General features: G+C 39.2%; 1 protein-coding gene across 2 annotated transcripts in view; it reads right to left on the reverse strand.

Annotated features, from left to right (window-relative positions):
- Positions 1 to 907: 907 nt before the first annotated feature.
- EFHC1 (EF-hand domain containing 1) overlaps positions 908 to 21,425 on the reverse strand; it is a 63,554-nt gene continuing 43,036 nt past the window's right edge. For both annotated transcript variants that reach the window (XM_072832673.1, XM_072832672.1), the window contains 3 exons: positions 6,061 to 6,201; positions 2,565 to 2,778; positions 908 to 1,147 (listed from right to left, as the gene is read on the reverse strand). In XM_072832673.1, the coding sequence (XP_072688774.1) occupies positions 1,076 to 1,147; positions 2,565 to 2,778; positions 6,061 to 6,201 (427 nt within the window). In that variant the 3' untranslated portion in view covers positions 908 to 1,075. The remainder of the gene's footprint in view (positions 1,148 to 2,564; positions 2,779 to 6,060; positions 6,202 to 21,425) is intronic.

Here is a 21,425-nt window from a genome sequence, read left to right on the forward strand (position 1 = left end):
TCATTAGATAACTAATAACTATTTTTCCTCCCATCTCAAAACCAGGCTCTTGAAAAGCAGCGTTTTTCTATCTATATATATTTTTAAACTATAATTCACATCAAGGAATATGTTTTCTATTAGGACCCAGTAAACACACGCTCAGTTGAAACAAAAAGTTTCGTGAAACAATGTATAACCTACTATTTGTACCACACTCCTATTCTTTTCCATTTTCTACTAGTGAGAACGTGAATTTCCCTACAATATTGGGGTAAGCAGGTACGTGGTGGTAGTGGGGCGGGGGGGCATCGGCTCGCAGCAACAGCAGTACTGAGTGCTTATTTCCAACACCCCAAATGGTGCTTCTCTTAGCTTTCCTTCTGCTCTTAATCATTCTATACCTGTATTAAGCATTCTATACCTTTCTCCAGAGAAACGGAACCAGTGGAATATATGAATAGAGAAAGAAGTTTATTATAAAGAATTGTCTCACATGATTATGGAGGCTGACAAATCCCAAGATCCACACTCAGCAAATTGGAGGCCCTGAGAGCTGACAGTGGAGCTCTAGTCTGCAGGCCAGGCCAGCAGGCGCGAGACCTGGGATGAGCCACTGTTTAGTGGGAGTCGTAAGGCAGGAAGAAGTTGAGGTCACAGTTCAAAGGCAGACAGGAGGGATTCTCTCTTCCTTTGGGAAGGACCAGCCTTTACTATTCAGGCTTTCAATGGATTGGATGTGGCCCACCCACGTCCAGCAGGGAGGGCAAGCTGCTTCACTCAGCCTACTGATTCAAATGTTAATCTCATCCAGAAACAGACACACCCAGAAAAATGTCTGAGTCTGGGCACCCCGTGGATCATACAAGTTGATGCACAAAATTAACCATCACAATACCCCCTCCTTCCCCTAAATAAAGCACCAATCTTAGCTCTTAAAAGACCCAATTTTAATTTAGACTTAGGTAGGATTGAAATCTAAGAACCAAAAAGCAGAATTTTAAGAGCCCTGTAAACGCCTCTATGAAAAGCACAAGGTGTTTCAAAACGTAGGGCTAACCTCAAAGCCTCGTCCTGCGTGCTCTCGTCAGCCAGGTCAGTTTGAGAAGGCACGCACGAAGTCATAGTAGTTAATCTTGTCTTCTCCGTGAGAGCACAGCCTGATCAGCTGCGGAGAGAGCACAGAACAGGTGACACAGAGCTGCAGGGCGCGCTTAGCAATAACCATCCGCAGCCCCTGGAAGCCAGGCCGGAGTCCCTATCAGCGGTCTCTAAGATGCTCCTGTGAACCGGGCAGGGAGGCCAGATGTCATCCCCATCTTCAACTTAATGAAGCTGAAGCTCAGAGGGAGGCAATGGCCCGCCTGAGACTTCAGGACTAACATTTATGAGAACATTGTCATTTCTAGAGCACTTTTAATTATTTTTATATTCAAATATGAGCTTTGTCCACCAGTCTGCGCAGAGTAAAACTCATAAAATAGCAAGCTGCTGTGATCACAGCCTAACAGAAGGATCTAGTTAGGTCACTGCTCACTTGGTCTTAGTCAAAAGGCCGAGAAGCAGTGCATCATTGCTCAAACCATGTCCCCTGATGCTCAACTGTAGAGGGTAGTGGTAGTGACCTGCTGTGGTTACTTTTATGTGTGCAGATCCTTGCCACCCACACCTTCCCCACCTCACTGCCCGCTGACTGCAGTTCCTCCTATGTCAAGGTCACAGCACAAATGACTTAAAAATCAAAAGCGGGCAAGCTGTCAATGTGAGCTTTGGGAAGCTAAATGGGCATTTTCCCAAGTGAACACATCTCTTCTGCCATCTTCGCCCCTCCCTTGCCGATGTTCCAGTATCTGAAAAATCCTCATCTCCAACCTAGGCCCTACAGCACCACAGGACAGACTCCCCTAAATGAGTCTTCACTTCTAAACATCCCCTTTTTGCTAAAAGATCTTTAAGAAGGTCTACGGCAGTGGTTTTTATCAGCGAGGAGTCTCCATGATAAGTCATAGTCATTGGCAATTGTGGGAGAAATTTTCTTCTGGGTTCCAGGGAAGCTCTGGCTAAAGGGATTTCTAATGAAACCCTCTTCCACTCACTCATGAAAATTCCAGGAGAATGTCCATGACCTTTCTCCATTTGCAGCTGGCCATGTGTGTCCCCTTACTGGCAGAAACCACTGCCACCTGGCAGTGGTCACACCTTCTCCCAGGCTAGCTATCCTGCTGGGTAACATAAGCACTGGCTGGCAAGGGGGTCATAGGCTCCTGCTCAATCTAGTTTCCTCTGAGTCTCCCCTCAGGGCTGCCCCTCTTGGATCACCTCTGTAGCCCTCCTTCAACCGGATATGGCTTATCAGCCACTGTGTGCCATCTAGCCCATACACACTTAAAGAGAGGCCCTTTCAGCAGCCATTAGCAAAGAACCCCAATGTGAGAATCCAGGGGAAACATCATAACCAGGGCCGAATAAGAGATCTGATTTGAACATCTTAAATTTTCCTATTAAAATATACAATTGCCTCTGGAAGAGAACAAACAGGTGTTCACAGCCTCTGCAATCTACCCAGAAGAACAATTCATACTGACCTCCTTAATCAAGGAATCATCAATCGGGAGGTTGAGAGAGTCACAGATTTTAAAGAATCTTTCTTTGTCGACAAATCCTGAAGCTTCCTGGTCATAAATTTGAAATGCTTCGTGAATGTTGTCTTTGCATGGGTGATCTTTCAGTTGCTTCTGGATTGTGTCTATTAATGCTTCCAATTCCTGCACACCTGGAGGATCCTCTCTAGTTTGCTTGCTGTGGAAAGGAAGGAAATACCTGGGCATCTTATTTATTCTTGACCAGTCTTCTCTCAGTGACCAGAGTTCTTCTCTGGTGATGTTGAGGAAGCTTCTAGTGACAAATGGCTTTGACACTGAGCTGACCGGTAACTGACCACCTGCCCACAGGGTTTGCTGATGACTGGGGAGCCTGAGTAGAGCGTTTCTGAACTCTAGCTCCGTTCCCCGGCTGCCACCTGTTAAATCACTGCACCCCACAGAGCCAAATCTACTGCCTCCACCTCCCTAAGGTCAGGGTTTGTATGATTCACCTGCTGCTGCTTAATGCTATTGCAGATCCATACCATCTATGTTACATCATCTAAAAATAAGTGTTTTAAAAATTTACACACAGGGAGTCAGGAATCTCTTATACTTTTAACATTCTCCAGTTTACTCCTAATTTTATGAAAGATGATAGATTGAGAGGTGTAGGCTTAGCATTTATTGAAATGAAGAGAGATTAGTAACACAGCTTTATAAAGAAGGAGGTTGTCCCTTCAAAACACAACCAGGATAAGCAGAAACCCCCTTTTTATTTTCTCTGAACACAAAGGTACTGTTCCAAAAAATAAAGAATTTTAGAGCTGGTAAAGACTCACATTTCATCTTTACAAACCTGCTTTGGGAGAAAATGAGGGCCCGAATAAACTCAGAAAGCACTCCTCCTCCTTTTTCGATGATGAAGGAACAGACTCAAAGACCTTAGAGACTTATTCCGGTTGTCCCTTCAGAGGCAAGACTGGAATGGACATCTCACTTGGGTTCTGATGTGTTCTTTCAAGTATGCCCAACCACCTCTTGCTGACCCCTCTCCCTCCACACCATCACAATACCTGTCCACCATGGCTTTCTTGTTCCTACTTCCTTCTGCACATAATATTCAAAAGGTTCACTGTTCTAAATGGCCTCTTTCAACTTAATTCCCTCTTGACCTGTTGGCAACCCTTGGTGAGAAAGGTATAAATTGCTAGGACATTTCAGAAACAATTTGAAAAACACGAAGCAAAAGCCCAGCGAAGAATTTAAAATAATTTATCCTAAGGAAATAATCATGAGCTGTATATAAAGTTGGATACAATCTAATAAAGCTGTTTTGAAACAGCATAGGTCTAAAAAAAAAAATCATCCCCAAATCAGGAATTAGTTAAGCAATATCTAAAAACAGACAATATAATAATAATTCAATATGGACAATGTTGCAGGAAGATTAGATGGATTTGTTAGTGAGAAAAATCAAAAGTGGATACAGAAGGCTGTATTTTGCATAAAAGTGGGGAAGGGAATAAGAACATATATTTAAATTTGTTTATAATGTGCAAAGAAACTCTGGGAAGATATTTTAAAACCAACAAAAAGAAGTAGTTACCTATGGAGAATAGAGGATAACAACCAGGTAGATGCAAGACAGAGTGGGAGGGAAAACTTTTCATTTGTCCCTTCAAAGATTTAATTTTTAAAATTTTGTTATATATATATATATTTTATCACATTTTTATTTTATATATTTTATTATATATATATTTATAACATATAATATATATATACATATATATATATATATATATACATATATATATATATATATATATATATATATATAACTTCCCATAGGATCCCTGGGTGGCGCAGCGGTTTGGCGCCTGCCTTTGGCCCAGGGCACGATCCTGGAGACCCGGGATCGAATCCCACGTCGGGCTCCCGGTGCATGGAGCCTGCTTCTCCCTCTGCCTGTGTCTCTGCCTCTCTCTCTCTCTGTGACTATCATGAATAAATAAATAAAATCTTTAAAAAAAAAAAAAAAAAAAAACTTCCCATAAAACATCAGAAATGTTTGTGATATACTATCAAGTACAAAAAGCTAGTTAAATACTAAAGGATTATTCTATTTTATATGCATATTAAAGCAATATTGGAGGTAATCATCTCTGGGTTAGATTTTAGGAAATATTTTTATTTCTATTTTCTAAATTTTTACTCCCTGGATATTATTTATTTTGAGCATGTTACTTTTATAAGAAAAAAACTATAAGTTCTAATAAAAATCTCTAGTATCTAAATGCTGTCTGGCATTATTATTGAAGCAGAACATGCGTATCTGATGGGTATACCTCCAATCCTATATACTACACTAAATTATGAATGACTGCCAGGGAGCTATTTTAGTGGCAGAAAGCAGTCAAATCACAATCTTCCATATCTTCCCAAGAGTAGAGCCGTAGGGCATATATATTTAAAATGTGACTTTTCTGGGGCACCTGGGTGGCTTTGGCTCAGGTTGTGATCCCAGGGGTCCTGGGATCAAGTCCTGCATTGGGCTCCCCACAGGGGAGCCTGCTTCTCCCTCTGCCTATCTCTCCCTCTTTCTATGTCTCATGAATAAGTAAGTAAAATCTTAAAAAAAAAAAAAAAAGTGATTCTCCAATCATTTTGGGAAAGAAAAGATAACTCCCTTTTCTGAAGGGGCCAGATGTTCACACTGCTTCATACAATAGGGAAAATGCTTATGGCATCTGCTGCCTTGGAGTATGATGGAGTAAATTCAAACAGAGCTTGCTATTTAAGACAGCTAGTGAAAATTACAGCCCCTATTTTATTGGTCCAAACCAGGACCATTCTCTAGGAAAGCTGTAAGACCCATGTGTTAACAAAGGACCACAGGGGCCCAGTAGTTATCCTTAACAGGGACTGCCAACAGAGAGGTGGCTGGATTCCCATCACTCTAGGTGCAGACTGTGTACCAATCCCTCCAATGCCCTTCTTTTACTTTCCCTAAAGCAAACAGGAGTTTTATAGGGTGATTGATCTCCCGTAGGTAAGAAAGACATCAGGGTTTCCATTCCACTCTTAGAATGCTTTTCTAGGAGCAACTTGGCAAAACCCTCTACTTAGCAAAATGTAAATGGAATTCACATATTTTCTTCAACAGCAGAGAGACTTCAACCTTGTTTTTTTTTCTTTAATTAAAGATTTTTATTTATTTATGAGAGACATAGACAGAAAGAGGTGCAGAGACACAGGCAGAGGGAGAAGCAGGCTCCATGCACCGGGAGCCCGATGTGGGATCCGATCCCGGGACTCCAGGATCGCACCCTGGGCCAAAGGCAGGCGCTACACCGCTGAGCCACCCAGGGATCCCCAACCTTGTTTTCTCTTATATTGGAGTGGGGTTGGTTAGTGGGCAACTCTTTGATACATTAGAACTTTAAAGTGTGGCCATTTCACTTGCAAAGGTTCAGCATCAAACCCTTGGTCTGACCTTAGCTCTTGTTCCACGCTCCAGGGTCTCTCCTTGGCCTCAGTGAAGGTAGACCCACTCTCAGGACAGGCAGTCCCTTGCCCAGAGAGTTCTGGATAATCAGGAAGCTGAGCAACATTCTTGATTTCTTGGTGCTTTTCTCTGGTGACACAGAAGAAATTGTAAAGAACATGAGCTCTAGAATCTCATTTGTTCAAAAGCTGTTTTACCACTTAAAGTCAACATGATCTTGAGTAGATTGCCTAATTGTTCTGTGCCTCAGTTTCATTATCTGTCATATGGGAGCTTTGAAAAGAAGCCACCTCATAAAGATTGTTGTTAGAATTAAGTGATTACATTTGAAGCACTTAGTACTTAACATAGATACATGCAAATGTCAGCTTTGAACAAAGTTCTTTGACAGTCCTAGTAGAAATATTCTCTCATCTCACAACTATTTACTGAACATGTATGGCTCAATGTTAGAAGGAACTTGTCTCTAGTAAGGATCTCTGCTTTCCAGAAGGAAATTAGGACATGGACTTTAAAATGATTCACTGAAGGGAGAAGATGACCATTACCATGTAGAGGAGGTACAAAGCCTGAGAGGATCAGGAAGGGCTGAACTAGGAGGTGGCATTTGACCTATAGCCTTGAAGGATGTGAGGGCTTAGACCTACAGCATGAAATGTAAGGAACTGAGGACAACGGGAACAGCCTGAGAAAAGGCATGAAGAAAGGAATGCTGGGGCTTAGTATAATAAAACTGTTTATCTGGGGGTGTAGAATGTGGAAAGGTAAGCTGGAACTCAAGTTACATGGTCATACGGAGACACATTATGGAGGTTCTCAGATACCAGATTAAGAGCTTTAGAGTTCAAGTGATGGAGATCTCTTAATAGTAGTATGATGAAGAAATCAAAAGAGATCAAAGGGAAGTTTAAAAAATCTTGAAACAAATGTAAATATGACATATTAAAATATGGGATGCAGCAAAAGCCATTCTGAGAGAGAAGTTTATCACAATAAATGTTTACACTAAGAAAAAGATCTTGGGGCATCTGGGTGGGTAACTCAGTCAGTTAAGCATCTGCCTCTTGATTTCGGCTCAGGGTTGTGAGATCAAGCCCTGCATTGGGCACCATGCTGGGTGTGGAGCTTGCTTAAGATTATCTCTCTCCTCCCTACCCACCTCCTGCTCATGTGCTCTCTCCCTCTCTCCCTCTTGCTGTCTCTCAAAACAAAAAACAAAAACTCAAAATACCTTAACTGTATACCTCAAGAACTAGAAAAAGAAAAAACTAAGCACAAAGTTAGCAGAAGGAAGGAAATGATAAAAATCAGAGAACAATGAAATATAGACTAGAAAAATGATAGAAAAGATCCATGAACCAAAGAGCTGGTTTTGTGAAAAGATAAAATTGACAACCTTTTAGCTATACTGAGAAAAAAAGAGAAGACAAAAATCAAAAATTAAAGGAGCTATTACAACTGATATCACAGAAATACAAAGAATCATAAGAGATCATCATGAACAATTATATATCAACAATTATATATCAACAAGTTGGATTACCTGGAAGAGATTAATAAATTCGTAGAAACAAAGGATCAACAAACCAAGCCTAATAAGATTAACTCATTGAGCTAGAAAATCTAAGCAGACCAATAACAAGTAAGGAGGTTGAATTGGTGATAAAAAGTCTCACAAAGAAAAGCCTAGGATCAGATGGTTTCACTGATGAGCGCTACCAAGGATTTAAAGAAAAACTTAAAAAGCAATCCTCCTCAAACTCTTCCAAAAAACTAAAGAGAAGGGAACATTCCTAAATGCATCTTATGAGGCCAGCATTACCCTGATACCAAAGCCAGACAAAGACACTACAAGAAAATTACACACCAATATCTTTGGTGAACTTAGATGCAAAATTTGTCAATAAAACACTAGCAAATCAAATTCAACAGCACATGAAAAGGATCATATTCCATGATCAAATGGTATTTAACCTTTGTATGTAATGATGGTCTAACATATACAAAGTCAATAAAGTGATACACCATATTAGCAGAATGAAATAAAAAATCATATGATCATCTCCATGAAGAAAAAGCATTTGAGGGGATCCCTGGGTGGCACAGCGGTTTGGCGCCTGCCTTTGGCCCAGGGAGCGATCCTGGAGACCCGGGATCGAATCCCACGTCGGGCTCCCAGTGCATGGAGCATGGAGCCTGCTTCTCCCTCTGCCCGTGTCTCTGCCCCCCTCTCTCTCTCTCTCTCTCTCTCTCTCTCTCTCTCTCTCTCTCTCTCTCTCTGTGTGACTATCATAAATAAATAAAAATTTAAAAAAAAAAGCATTTGACAAAATACAGCATTCTTTCCTGATAAAAACTCAACAAATTAAGGATAGAAGAAACCTACTTCAACATTATACAGGCCACATATGACAAACCCACAGCTAACATCATATCCAATAGTGAACAAGACAAGGATGCCCACTCTTGCCACTTGTATTCAACATAGACCTAGCCAGAGCAATTCGTCAAGAAACAAAAGGCCTCCAAACACAAGGGAAAGGTAAAACGGTCTCTGTTCACAGATGACATGTACTATGTGCCGAAAACCTTAAGGACTCCACCAAAAAAATGTTAGGACTAAATCAACAAATTCAGTTAAGTTGCAGGCTTAAAAAAAAAAAAGTATAAAAATCAGTTGTATTTTTTTTTAATTTTTATTTATTTATGATAGTCACAGAGAGAGAGAGAGAGAGAGAGAGAGAGAGAGAGGCAGAGACATAGGCAGAGGGAGAAGCAGGCTCCATGCACCGGGAGCCCGACGTGGGATTCGATCCCGGGTCTCCAGGATCGCGCCCTGGGCCAAAGGCAGGCGCCAAACCGCTGCGCCACCCAGGGATCCCTCAGTTGTATTTCTATACATTAAGAATGACTTATCTAAAAGAAAAAATTCCATTTACAATAGCACTGAAAACAATAAAATGCTTAGGAATAAATTTAAGGACATGAAAGACATGTACACCAAAAACTGTAAGACATTGAAAGAAATTAAAGAAGGTGCAGAAATGAATGGAGAGATATCTTGTGTTTCTGGATTAGAAGAATTAATAGTTGTTTAAATCTCCACACTATGCAAAGCGATCCACAAACTCAATACAATCCTTATCAAAATTCCAATGGCATTTTTCACAGAAATAGAAAAAAAAATCCTAAAATTTGCATGGAACCACAAAAACCCCAAATAGCCAAAGCAATCTTGAGAAAGAAGAACAGAGCTGGAGGCATAACACTTCCTGATTTCAAACTATCATTGCAAAGCTAGAGTAATCAAAACTATATGGTACGGGCATAAAGAGAGACACATAAGCCAATGGAACAGAATAGAGCCCAGAAATAAACTCATTCATATATAGTCAACGGTGTTTGACAAGAGTGCCGTGAATAAGCAATAGGGAAAGGACAGTGTCTTCAATAAATGGTGCTGGGAAAAATAGGTGTCCATGCAAAAGACTGAGACAGGATCCCCATTTTATAGAACTCAAAACAATGAACTTAAAATGATTAAAGACTTATAAGACCTGGGACTGTATAACTCCTAGAAGTAAACAAAGGAAAAAAAGTGCCTTAACATTAGTCTTGGCAATGATTTTTTGGATCAGACACCAGAAACACAGTCAACAAAAGCAAAAACAATCAAGTGGAACTATAGCAAGCCAAAAAGTTTCTACACAGCAAAAGAAATAATCAACAAAATGAAAAGGCAACCTATGAAAAGGGAGAAGATATTTACAAATTGTCTTAGTCCACTCGGGCTGCTATAACAGAATACCAGAGCCCAGGTAGCTTATAAACAACAGAAACCTAATTCTCATAATTATGGAGACTAAAAAGTTCAAGATCAGGGCACCACAGATTCCATGTAGTGGCTGGTGAAGGCTCTTTTTGGTTCATAGCCAGTATCTTCTGTGTCCTCACATGGTAGAGGGAGGCTAGCAAGTTCTCTGGAGCCTTTTTTTTTTATAAAAGCAGTAATCCCATTCATAGGGTTCTTATGACCTAATCACCTTCCAAAGGCCCTCCCTCTTAATACATGACATGGCCTCTTAATATGGACCAGGATACCAACATATAAATTCTAGGGGACACAAACATTCGGACCACAGTGCAAACCATGTATCTGATAAGGGGTTAATACTTAAAATATATAAGGAACTCCTACAACTCAAAAGCAAAAAAATAAACAATCCAATTAAAACATGGGCAAATGACTGGAGTAGACATTTTTCCAAAAAGGATATACAAATGCCAGTAGATATATGAGAAGATGCTCAACATCACTAATCATGAGGGAAATGCAAAGCAAAAACCACAATGAGATATCACCTGTTAGGATGGTTATCATCAAAAAGAGATAATAACTTGGGGAGGGTGTGGAGAAAAGGAACTCTTGTACATTCCCACTATAAGGCAGGAATGTAAATTAGTATGGCCATTATAGAAAACAGTTATGGAATTTCCTGAAAAAGTTAATAGGGGCACCTGGGTAGCTTAGTCAGTTGAGCATCTGTTTTAGGCTCAAGTCATGATGCCATGGTCCTGGGATTGAGCCTTGCATTGGGCTCCTTGCTCGGTGGGGAAGCTGCTCCTCCCTCTCCCTCTGTCCTGCTTTCTCTTTCAAATAAATAAAATCTTTAGAAAAATTAAAAATAGAACCATAATAAGATCTAGGATCTAGCAATCCCACTTCTGAATTGAGGGAAATGAAATCAGGATCTCAAAGAGACATGTGCACTCCCATATTCACTGAGTATTATTCACAATAGCCAAGATTTGAAAACCACAATGTCCATAGATGGATGAGCAGATTTTAATAACATGACACATACATAAGAAACATGGCACAATGGAATGTTATTCAGCCATAAAAAAGGAAATCCTGCCATTTGTGACAACATGGATGAACCTAAAGGATATTGTGCTTAGTGAAATAACCCAGAGAAAGACAAAAACTGTATAATCTCATCTATATGTGGAATCTTAAAAAAAAAAAAAAAGGAACTCATAGAAACAGAATAGAAGGGTGGTTACCAGGAGCTGGGGGAAGGGGATGATGTTGGTCAAAGAGTACAAACATTCAGTAACAAGATGAGTAAGTACTGGAGGGCTAGTCTACAGTATTGTAACTATGATTAATAGCATTGTACTGTATACTTGATATTTGCAAAGAGATCTTAAGCATTCCCACCACATACACAAACACATACTCCTAATAAATGATAGCCATGCGAGGTGATGGATGTGTTAATTAACTTGATTGTGGTAGTCATTCACAATGTATATCAAATCACCACGTTGTAGATTTTAACTATACACAATTACACCTCAAAAAGTTGAGGGGAGAATAGTCTGATGAATTTGGAGCCAAGTTCCAGGGTAACTGGTCTGATAATATATGTAAAATGGATTAAGGGAAAGAGTAGATGTGGGCAGATACACGAGGAGATATTGTGGAAGCCCAGGTAAGCAGTGATGGAAGTATGGAAGACACCAGTGGTTCCGGTGCAATGCAACATTCAGCCTCTCCTTTTCCTAACAGCGCCCTTATCTTGTTTAGAGCAGCAGTTAGGAGTGGCTGTGTGACAGTCCAGAGAATGAGATGTCAGCAGAAGTTGCTAGGTGGGGCTCTTGGATAAACCCTTTAAAAACAGGAAAGACATGGTGAGATTGGCTGTTCAGTCTTTTACCCTTTGTCCTTCCCCTTCTTCCTGCCTGGACTACAGATGCAATGCTGGAGATGGAACATTCACTTTGTGGGAAAGAGTGAAAAGTAGAAGGACAAAAACTACTTGCTATGGATATCTGAGGAGAGAGAGAGAGAGAAAAAAAAAAAATCAAGTCTCTATTGGCATTGCAGAGCCACCATACCAGCTCTAGACTGCTTCCCTCCAGATGTTGTATTCTAGGAGGAACATAAAACTCCACTGGGTTAAGCTAATATAAATCTGTTTTTGTTGTTATTATGTGCAGAAAATGCAACTCCTAACTGATTGAGTGCTTTAAATTAGGAAATGGTGGGGAGAATGAGAAGTCAGAGGCAAGATATATTATAGAATAAAAGAATTTAACATATTGAATATGGTGCAAAATAAAAGAGGTCAAAGGTACCTCCAAGGTTTCAAACTAAGTTAGATGGAACACTGATGTGATTAAGAGAAAGTGGGCAATTAACATTTAGTGCTTGCCTTCTGTGTGCCAGACACTATACTGGTGCTTTACATATGTTATCACAACTCATTGTTATCACCACTTTGAGACAGAAAGGAAGAAAGAAGGAAAAGCAGTGTGCTAGAAAGTTGAAAATGATAATGGCCTCATTTTTTGTGTGTTGTACAAACTGAGGTACTGTGGCTCAGCTTGATGAGGACACTGAACAGGGCAACAGGAATCTAGGCCTAGAATCAGGAGAATGGTCAGGATGGAGAGCAATTTATTTAGACACTGTGCAATGACGTAAGATTGTCAAGAGAGTTTAGCAAAAGCAAATAAGAGGACCAAAAATAGTATCTTGAGAAACACCAATCTAGCAGACAAAAAGTAGCAAAAAGATACAAATAGGCTTCCAGAGATGTAGCAGGAGTATCAGAGACTCTGACTTTCCAGAACTCAAAAGATGGTTTCAAAAAAAGGGTGATAAAGACTTCCAGGGAAGATGATGGAATAGGAGGGTCCTAGGCTCACCTCAACCCATGGATACACCTAGATAATACCCATATTAATGTAAATAACCCCAAAGTGACCCAAAGAATGGCAGAACAGATCTCCACAGCTACATGTAGAAAAGAGGCCACACTAAGAGGGTAGGAAGGGCAGAGATGTGGTTGGGAGCTAAAAAGACCCACGTGACTGTCCTTGGGAGGGAGGGACACCATCAATGTGGACAGAGAGAGAAGACCCCACCCCAGGCAACCAGGCACAGGGGACTCACAGAGGGTTAGAGAATCCCCATAACATTTGGTTTTGAAAAACAGAGGGCCTAATAATCATTAGGGCTTTACTTTAAAGATCAGCAGCTTGGCTCTGGGAGAGCCAGGAGGGCAATAGGAAACTGAGTCCCTGCCCTTAAAGAGACAGCACAACAAACAGCCCCACTGAGATACAGCATAGAAGCAGCAGTTTGAAAAAACACCTGGGATATAAATGAGGGGGATTTGTTTACTAATCTCAGAATGTGCTAGAGGAGTAGGGATGTTTGAGAGACTTCCTTAAGAATAAAAGGGGAGGGGGGGCCCCTGTGGCTCTGTCAGGTAAGTGACTGACTTCAGCTCATGCTTCAGTTCATGACATCATGAACTCAGGGTCTTGGAATCAGGCCCTGCATCGGTTCCAGGCTCAGTGAGGACTCTGCTTCTCCCTGTCCCTCTGACTCCCTATCTCCACTCATGCCATCCCCCTTCAAATAAATAAGTAAAATCTTAAAAAAAAAAAAAAAAAAAGAGAGAGAGAGAAGGCACCATTCTCCTCCCCATACTCCCCATAACCCCACCCAAAATAAAAGGACACCTGTGGGAACCAGGGCAGCACGAGCACTCTCCAACTAGTTTGCTAACAGCGCATCAGATCTGTGGGTTCTCCTGCAGAAATCACCTTTCCAGCCCAGGCGGGGCAGGAGTTTTAAGCCCCAACCCCTTTACACAGAGGACCAGCATGGACTTGCTGGCACAGTACAACCTGTCCCCTCCAACCTGACCTTGGCAGGAGTTCATCCAAAGTTGTGGCACAAGCCTGGCAAGGTGCAAGCAGCCCTAAGAGTTCTCTCCCAGCACCACTCCAAAGTGACTTCTCCTGCTCCAGGGAGAGGAGAAAATAACCACACACACCATTTGCACTATGATCCCAGCAGTGGGCTGGGGGCAGACATCTGGTCTGACTATAGGTCCTGCCCATCAGTGAAAGTTTCTCAGTGTACAACACAGGAAGAGTGCCCTGTAGTTTAGTGTTACTGAATCTTTGGCAAACACCTCATCTGACTCAACTCAAGCCCAAGGTGGCCCCAGACTGGCCCACCACAGGGACCAAACATTGTATGCAACAGGCAAAGAGAACCACTGCAGACAAATGGACTGAAGAAACAGAGTTAGACAGAATGAGGAGACTGAAGAATATGTTCCAAATGAAAAAGCAAGATAAAAAATCACAGCAGGAGAGCTAAAGGAAACAGATAGGTAATATGCCTGACAGAGAATTTAAAATAATGCTCATAAAATATTTGCTGTACTTGAGTGGATGACCTCAGTGAGACCCTCAACAAAGAAATAGAAAACATAAAAAAGAACCAATTACGGATGCAGAACTCAGTACCTAAAATTAAATATGTATGTTTATATAATACTTCCATATTTATATATTAATATTATATATATTTCATACACTAGAAGGAATAAATACTAGACTGAACAAGCAGAACAGATGAGCAATCTGGAAGAGACAGTTATGGAGCACAATCAAGCCAAACAGGAGAGAGAAAAAATAATAAAAAATGAAACTAGATTAAGGAACAGAACACCATCAAGTGTAATAATGTTCACATTATAGGGATCCCAGAAGGAGAAGAGAGAGAAAACATGGCAGAAAATGTATTTGAAGAAATAGCTGAAAACTTCCTGAATTTGGGGAAGGAAACAAATCCAGATTCAGGAAGCATGGAAAGCCCCCAACAAAATCAACCTAAGGAGTCCACACCAAGGCACATAGCAATTAAAATGGCAAAAAGTAAAATAAAAATAATAAAAAATAATAAAATAAAATGGCAAAACGTAATAGAGAAAAATCTTAAAAACAGCAAGAGAAAAGAAAACAGTTATATACAAAGGAATCCCTATTAAGCTATCAGTTAATTTTTTAGCAGCAATTTTGAAGGCCAGAAAAATATTCAAATTGCCAAAAGGAAAAAACCCTGCAGTCAAGAATATTCTATGCAGCAAGGCTATCATTCAGAATATATAGATAAAAAAATTTTCAGACAAACAAAAGTTAGTAAAATTCATCACCACTAAACCAGCCCTGCAAGAAATGTTAAAGGGTACTCTGAATGGAAATTAAAGACTGTAAGTAGGATTAAGAAAAGTAGGAAGCACAAAAGCAGTAAAATTAAGTATATCTATAAAAATCAAAGAAAAAAAAGGATGTAAAGTAGAATGCATCCCAACCTAAGTGAACATCAACTTAATATAGACTGCTACCTGCAGAAAATGGTATATACAATCTTAGCGGCAGTCACAAATCAAAAACTGGTAATAGATATGTAAGAAATGAAGAGAAATGAACCCAAGTATATCATTAAAGAAAGTCAGAAAACCATGAAGAGAGCAAGAAAGGAGCTAAAAAAAATACAAAAACAATCATAAAACAAGTAACAAAATGGCAATAAGTACAATAATCACTTTGAATGTAAATGGACTATGCTCCAATCAAAAGACAGGTTGATGGAATGGATAAAAAAGCAAGACCCAGAGGTGCCTGGATGGCTCAGTCAGTTAAATGTCTGAGTCTGACTCTTGACCTTATCTCAGGTCTAGATCTCAAGGTTGTGAGTTCAGGCCCCACACTGAGCTCTATGGGTGGTGGGAAGCAAGATTTATCTATATTATATTGCCTATAAGAGACTCATTTCAGATCTAAAGACACATGCAGACTGAAAGGGAAGGAAGGGAAAAGCATTTATCATGCAAATGGCAGTGAAAAGAAAGCCAGGGTAAAAATACTTACCTCTGACAAAATAGACTTTATTTTTTTTATTTTAGAGAGAGAAAGAGAGAGAGAGAGAGTGTGTGTATGTGTGGGTGTGTGTGTGTTCACACGTGTGTGAACAAGAAGAGATGCAGAGGGAGAGAGGAAGCAGACGCCTTGCTGAGTGGAGAGCCTGATGCAGGGCTTGATTTCATGACCCTGAGATCATGACCTGAGCCAAAACCAAGAGTTGGATGCTCAACAAACTGAGCCACCCAGGTGCCCCAGAAAAAAAAACTTTAAAACAAAGACTAACAGGAGATAAAGAAGGATACTATATAAAGGGAATAATCCAATAAGAAGGTATAACAATTGTTTGTTATTAGCTGCTTTTTGTTATGTTATGTTGGGGGCATAAATATTTACAAAAGAAGTACACAATAGTAAAGCAATGTAATAGTAAAGGACTTTAATACACTACTTACATCAATGGATAGATTATCCAAAGTCAAGAAATAGTGGCTTTGAATGACACACTGGCCTACCAGATGGACTGAAGAGAAATATTCAGAACATTCCATCCTAAACAGATTATACATTCTTTTCAAGTGCATATGGAATGTTCTCCAGATAGACTATATGGTAGGCCATGAAACAAGTGTTAGAAAATTCAAAAAGATTGAAGTCATACCATGCATCTTTTCTGACCACAACACTATAAAACTAGAAATCAACTAGAAGAAAAAAGAAACCTGAAAAGAATAAATACATGGAGGTTAAATAATATGATGCTATTAAACAATGAATGGGTCAACCAAGAAATCAAAGAGGAAATAAATATGTAGAGATGAAAATACACTGGTTCAAAATCTTTGGGATGCAGTAAAAGCAGTTCCAAGAAAAGTTCATAGCAATACAGACTTACTTCAAGAAGTAAAAGAAATCTCAAACAAATTAACCTTAAATCTAAAGGAGCCAGAAAAAGAACGAACAAAACTCGAAACCAGTTAAAGGAAATAATAAAGATTATAGAAGAAAACCAAAATAGCAACTAAAAAACAGAACAGTATAATGAAACCATGAGCTGGTTCTTTGAAAAGATCAACAAAATTGATAAACATTTACAGACTCATTAAAAAAAAAAAAAGGCTCAAATAAATAAAATGAGAAATGAAAGAGGAGAGAGAGAATGGACACCACAGAAATTCAAAGGATTGTAAAGGCATAGCATTTATTATAATATTCTAACAAATTAGATAACCTAGAAGAAACCAATTCCTAGAAACTTATGAGCTCTCAAAACAATCAGGAATAAAAATTTGAACAGACTGATCGCCAGCAATAAAATTGAATCAGTAACCAAAAGCCCTCAACAAAGAAAAGTCCAGGACCAAATGGCTTCACAGGTGAATTCTACCAAACTTTTTTTTTTTTTTTAAGTGAGGGGAAAGTAGGGGCAGAGGGAAAGGAAGAGAGAAAATCTTAAGCAGGCTCCACACTCAGCCCCATTGACATGGGGCTCAATTTCACAACCCTGAGATGATTACCTAAGCTGAAATCAAAAGTTGGACACTTAACTGACTGAGCCACCCAGTCGCCCCAATTCTACCAAACATTTAAAGACTTCTCAAACTATTCCAAAAAGTAGAAGAGGAAGGAATGCTTCTAAATTCATTCTATGAGGCCAGCATTACCCAGATACCAAAATCATTACAAAAAAAAGAGAACTACAGGCCAGTATCTCTGATGAGCATAGATGCAAAATTCCTCAACAAAATATTAGAAAACTCAATCCAACAATATATTTTAAAAAATCATTACCCGCAATCAATTTAAATTTATTCCCAGGATGCAAGGGGTGGTTCAATATTCACAAATCAACGTGATACATCACATCACTAAGAGAAAAGATAAAACCCATAGGATCATTTCAGTAGATTCAGCAAAAACATTTGACAAAGTACATCTATGCATGATAAAAATCCTCAACAAAGTAGGTTTAGAGGGAACATACTTCAACAAAATAAAGGCCATTTATAAAAAATCCACAGCTAATATACTCAGTGGTGAAAAACAGAGCTTTTCCCCTAAGATCAAGAACAAGACAAGGATGTCCACCCTCACCACTTTTATTTAACATAGTACTGGAAGTCCTAGCCGTAGCAGATAGACAAGAGAAAGGAATAAAAGGCATCCAAATTGGTAAGGAAGAAGTAAAACTGTCACATTTGCCATCACATGCTATTTATAGAAAACTCTAAAGACTCCATTAAAAACTACTAGAATAGATACAGAATTCAGTTTAAAAAAAGTCACTGGATACAAAAAAATCAACAGAAATTTGTTGCATTTCTATGCATTAATAATGAAGTAGTAGAAAGATAAATTAATAGTCCCATTTACAATTGTACCAAAAATAATAAAATACCTAGGAATAAACCTAACCAAGGAGATGAACAGTCTGTGCTCTGAAAACTATGAAACACTGAGGAAAGAAACTGAAGATCACACAAATGGAAAGATATTCTATGCTCATGGATTGGGAGAATAAATAGTGTTAAAATGTCCATACTACCCAAAGCAATCTACAGATTTAATGTAATCCATATCAAAATACCAACCACATTTTTTGCAGAACTAGAATAATCCTATAATCTGTATGGAACCACAAAATACCCCAGATAGCCAAAGCAATCCTGAAAAAGAACAAAACTGGAGCTATCACAATCCCAGATTTCAAGATATACCATAAAGCTGTAGTAATCAAAAGTTTGGTACCAGCACAAGAGTAGACATATAGATAATGGAACAGAATAGAGAGCCCTGAAATAAACCCACAATTATCTGGTCAATTAATCCTTGACAAAGCGGACAAGAATATGCAATGAGAAAAAGACAGTCTCTTCAATAAGTGGTGTTGGGAACACTGGACAGTTACATGCAAAAAAGAAAAACTCAAAATGTATAAAAGACCTAAATATGGGACCTGAAACCACAGGCAGTAATTTTTGTGGGATCAGCTGTAGCAACATTTTTCTAGAAAGTTCTCCTGAAGCAAGGAAAACCGAAGCAAAAATAAACTACTGGGAATACATCAAAGTATAAAAGCTTCTGAACAATAAAGAAAACAATCAGCAAAACCAGAAGACAACCTACTGAAGAGAGAAGAATTAGTAAATGCCATGTCCTATAAAGGGTTAGTATCTAAAATATATAAACTTATAGAACACAAAAAAAGCAAATAATCCAGTTAAAAATGTGAAGATATGAACAGATAACGTTTCCAAAGACATCCAGATGGCCAACAGATACATGAAAAGATGCTCAACATCACTTAGAGAAATGCTATTCAAAACTACAATGGGCTATCACCTCGCACCTGTCAGAATGGCTAAAAAACAAAACAAAAACAAAAACAAAAACAAAAAAACAAAGAAACAAGTGTTGGCAAGGATGAAGAAAAAAAGGAACCCTCCTGCATTGTAGGTGGGAATGCAAACTGGTATAGCTACTGTGGAGGTCATACAGTATGGAGGTTTCTCAAATATTAAATAGAATTACCATAGTAATTACCCAAAGAATATGAAAACACCAATTTGAAAAGATGTACCCCTATGTTTATTACAGCATTATTTATAATAGCCAATTCATAGAAACAACCCAAGTATCCATCAATAGATGAATGGATAAAGAAGGTGTGGCATACACATTCTCTCTCTCTCTTCCTCTCACGTGCATACACACACACACACACACACACACACACACACACACAGGAATATACTCAGCTATAAAAAAAGAATGAAATCTTGCCATTTGCAACAACAGAGAGAGCTAGAGAGTATAAGGCTAAGTGAAATTAGTCAGAGGAAGACAAATACCATTTGATTTCACTTATACATGGAATCTAAGAAACAAATGAACAAAAAGAAATTTAAAAAGAAGACTTTTAAATTTAGACAACAGACTGGTTACCAGAGCAGAGGAGCATGGGGGATGGGTAGAACAGGTGAAGGGGATTAAGAGTACCTTGTGGTGATGAACACTGAGAAATGTATAGAATAGTTGCATATACCACACACCCGATACTAATGTAATGCTCTATGTTAAAATTTTTTTTTAAAAAAAGAAAAGAGGGATCCCTGGGTGGCGCAGCGGTTTGGCGCCTGCCTTTGGCCCAGGGCGCGATCCTGGAGACCCAGGATCGAATCCCACATCGGGCTCCCGGTGCATGGAGCCTGCTTCTCCCTCTGCCTGTGTCTCTGCCTCTCTCTCTCTCTGTAACTATCATAAATAAATAAAAATTAAAAAAAAAAAATTTAAAAAAAAAAAAAAAAAGAAAAGAAAGTAATGGAATCTAAAAAGTTGGAATTTAAAGAGTGACTTACATGTAGATCAAAAAAGACTAAACATTAAACCAGGGACTTGGCAAACTACAACAGCTCAAAACCAACGCGCTGCCTATTCTAAATAAAATTTAGTTGGCATTCAGCCCAACCCTCATTTACACATTGTCTATGACCACTTTCACCCTGTAAGGGCACAAGTGAGTGGTTCCAACAGAGACGGTATGGCCCACAAAGCCTAAACTATTTACTACCTATCTCTTCACTAAATATATTTGCCATCCCCTGTCTTACACTACAAGCTCCCTCTTCTCTCATATACTTGCCTGAGCGTTTATAAAGATCTGGCACAAGGTGCAAGCTCACGTATCTGTTGAGGTAATGAATGAATGATAAGAGACCATTAGATTTGGAAGGAATTGATGACCTTTAAGAAAGCAACTTTTGAAGCATGGATTCTAAAGGAGACAGAAAGGAGGTGGTTATAGATCCAAAACAGAATTAAATTTGGAGAAATGGGATCTACTTATCTTTGACAAGAAGGTAAAGAAAAGAGGAGTAACAGTTTGGAAACTTTCTAAGGTGAAGAGTGAGAAAATTGAAGGAACTTACTACCTTGGATCATTTGGTCTTATATTTGAGACCAACAGCAAATTGAATATGGAAGGGCTTGGGGCATAAAGAAGATAGAAAAAAGACTATTGGGGAATGCCTATATGGGAAAAGTGGCTAAAAGTGGAAAATCATGAAAAAGCTCACTAAGCAGGGGAGGAGGGTCCTCTCAAAAATGAAGAGCACAAGTGGGATGCTAATTAAGTGATAACATATGAACACGTGGAGATTTCACATGGAGGGGTGGATTTATGAGCATTTTTAAAGTAAGTCTGAGTTCCATATACTACAACGAGGACCAAAAACCCAATAAGAACTTCAGATAAAGTCAATGCTCAATTACCCATGCACTTTTTAATTTTCTGGCTCAGAGAAAGAAAATGGCTAGCTGCAAATATTATCCTCCTGTGACTGACACTTGACATAAGTACTCAGGTCTGACAGGTACTTGAGATCCCCTTTCATTATTCTTAGCAATGATTAGTCAAATAAATGATCTGTATCTCCTTAGAGTGGGTTCTTTACCAGATGGGAGGAGTTAGGATCCAAAGACAGAATGGCTAGAAGACATGGAAGGGGCGGCACAAGGGTTCATATCACCTTCAAGCACTTTCTGTCACTTATTGGTCTAACCCATCACAGAAGAAGAGAGGGAGGATGAGATGAGGGTGAAAGTAAGGATAGCAATGG

This window comes from Canis lupus, chromosome 7 (assembly GCF_048164855.1).
Source record: "Canis lupus baileyi chromosome 7, mCanLup2.hap1, whole genome shotgun sequence".
Lineage (NCBI taxonomy): Eukaryota > Metazoa > Chordata > Mammalia > Carnivora > Canidae > Canis > Canis lupus.